The sequence below is a fragment of the Belonocnema kinseyi genome, chromosome 8 (assembly GCF_010883055.1).
Source record: "Belonocnema kinseyi isolate 2016_QV_RU_SX_M_011 chromosome 8, B_treatae_v1, whole genome shotgun sequence".
NCBI lineage: Eukaryota > Metazoa > Arthropoda > Insecta > Hymenoptera > Cynipidae > Belonocnema > Belonocnema kinseyi.
This window is the reverse complement of record NC_046664.1, coordinates 114,715,585-114,717,943: the sequence shown is the minus strand read 5'-3', so window position 1 is coordinate 114,717,943 and position 2,359 is coordinate 114,715,585. Positions and strand designations below refer to the sequence as shown.

Here is a 2,359-nt window from a genome sequence, read left to right as displayed (position 1 = left end):
ATTCTACAGTCTTTGAGTATTTTCCAACCCGTAGGCTACATATCAGCTTATTTATAAAATATCTCATTAACCAAAACGTTTTATTGTTAGAAGAAAAATAAATAATTAATAAACTAATATGTTATGACAATTTTCGGTTCGGCAATTTTTACGAACTCTTATTTTACGTAGCTACTAGGTACTAATTTTCATAACATCTAAGAAAAATAAACCCAATAAAAAGTCAAGTGGTAAAGTGTTTATGAAATAAGATGAAGAGTTCTAAAAAATTGTAATAAAGTAAGGTAATAATAAGGTAGCGAAAAATAATGATCCTAAAAACCAATGTACAGAGTCACTCTACTTAATGCCTCTTTCAATATACCACCATGGTTGCTTTTAGCTGGAAATTATTCTAAAAATGGTAAGATAAGCTGAACAATTCACAGCTTCACATGTCAGTATTTAATAATACTCAATACGAACGTAGCTAATTTCTTTGTAGCATTCTATTTGATTAGTATGTGACTAGCACGTTTGTTTGCTTACAATACTTCGTCCATTCCTTTATACCCATCTCATCGAAAGTAAGATTAAAAACTGGTTTTTTCCCTTTTTTTAATTCGGCGTGAACCATCTCGGAAACGTGATTGATTATCTCTTCTGATACTCCAGGTTTGTAATTTTTTGAACAGTACCATCTGTTAAGGGTTTCTACACACGGTAAACATTTTAAAAAACTCTGACGAACCATCTCGTACGCAGCTGGCGAGTGAAAATGTAAACTACGTGCAAAAGTTTTTAGATGGGCAGGAAACGGACTAGATGGTTTGTTATTCTTCATTCTAGAAATTAATTGCTTGACGTGCTCAGGGAGTTCCTAGCAATAAAAAAAAATAAACAATTGTCACTAAAAGTAAATTAAAAGATATAAAAAATATGAAAATGTGATGGAAAAGGGGGACATTGAGTTAAACCTTTCATCCATGCATAGCACATTTTTTTATGTTTGTAGTATGAAAATTACAATTTTTAAATAAGTTTTCATCATAGTGACATAATACAAATTAATTCAACTAATGAAAAAACTTAATTCTTAATGATAAATTTTACTTGCTTAATGTACCCTCTTTAAAAATCAGTATAATAATAGTGATGTAGAAAAATTGATGTATATTTTTGTTTCAATCAAAAATAATATTGTACAATATATTTTTTTTTAAATTTCAAATCGGAATAAAGAAAAATGTGATGTCTAAGTAAGCAATACATAGTTTCGTCTTAAATTAACGACAATAATTTATACAATATTATTTTTTTATGTAACATAAGTAAAAGTCGAATATAGTCTCTAAAAATATAAATACATACATAAAAATCTATTCTTCACATGATTCGTTTTCTGTTAATTGAAAAATTCATTGATTGTAATGCACATGCAATTGATAAATAGAAAAATATAGAAACATCATCATTTCAGTTAATTAAAACGCAGCGTAGACATATGAAATCAAATAACCTGTAAGTAGTCAGCTGCGGCAGTTGCATTTTCTTCTCGCAATTTTGAGACAAGTTCTTTAATATTTCCAATTTGTTTCGATTTTCGTAGATTTTTCTTACGGCACGATGCGGCTTGTCTTTGTTTGTATATGGTAAATTTCAGGAAACGTGACCAAGCTTCGTCTGTAGCAAAATCTTTTCGCGACATGCACATTGGTTACGGTCCATCATAAAAACGAAACTGTTTCGTCGGAGGTATATCTGAGACATCAATGTATGGCATGTGTCTAAAAAAATGATTATGTTTGTAAAGAAACTAAGTTGATAAACGTCAATCAAAATATTACGCATGTTGATAAACAACTTTTGTTTACCTTTTCATATTTTTACGAGCTTCGTTTGATTCCAAATTGCTGGCAACATCTTTTGCAGGATCCGACTCAAAAACATTTGAGGGACACAATTTTTTGCTAGGTGAAACATCTGAACTCTCGGAACAATTAGTATCTGGCAGACACCTTAAAAAAACAGGAACAAGAAGTAAACATATGAATGTATATAATCATGAGAAGCTATTTAATAAGAAACTTTGCTACGCTTACCTTTTCATTGTAGTATCAGGTAAATTTTGGTTGAGATTTTTCGCAAATGGTTTTTAAATCACTTGCTCTGTTATGTGCATACAATCTTTTGCTGGGAGAAACATCTGTAATATTGCAAAGTGGCAATTTCCTAAAACAAAATAAGAGTGTTAAATAAATAAATGTATCTATAAGATAACAAGGTAATTATGAGCGTAGAATTAACCTTTTGAGATTTGTACGATTATCATTAAACTGTGTATTATTAAACACAGTTTGCTGTGTAATTTGCTCTTGCA

At 29.9% G+C, this 2,359-nt stretch overlaps 1 protein-coding gene across 2 annotated transcripts; it reads right to left on the bottom strand.

The window, feature by feature from the left end:
- Nucleotides 1–258: 258 nt before the first annotated feature.
- LOC117178332 lies at nt 259–2,359 on the bottom strand. 2 transcript variants are annotated; one of them, XM_033369743.1, is made up of 5 exons: nt 2,287–2,359; nt 2,082–2,211; nt 1,854–1,997; nt 1,499–1,766; nt 259–859 (listed from the first exon to the last, which is right to left on the bottom strand). In XM_033369743.1, the coding sequence occupies exons 4-5, from the start codon at nt 1,691–1,693 to the stop codon at nt 497–499; spliced, it is 558 nt and encodes a 185-aa protein (XP_033225634.1). In that variant the 5' UTR covers nt 1,694–1,766; nt 1,854–1,997; nt 2,082–2,211; nt 2,287–2,359; the 3' UTR covers nt 259–496. The 2 variants fall into 2 exon arrangements, with proteins under 2 accessions (XP_033225634.1, XP_033225635.1); XM_033369744.1 differs by lacking the exon at nt 259–859 and having other exon boundaries at nt 1,133–1,766.

Bases quoted from the DNA above. Each gene is read 5' to 3' on its own strand.
- LOC117178332 (XM_033369743.1), bottom strand. From the start codon at position 1,693: ATGTGCATGTCGCGAAAAGATTTTGCTACAGACGAAGCTTGGTCACGT. The intron at 860-1,498 runs GTTATTTGATTT...TTTTATTGCTAG, and splicing joins CCGCAGCTGACTACTTACAG to GAACTCCCTGAGCACGTCAA.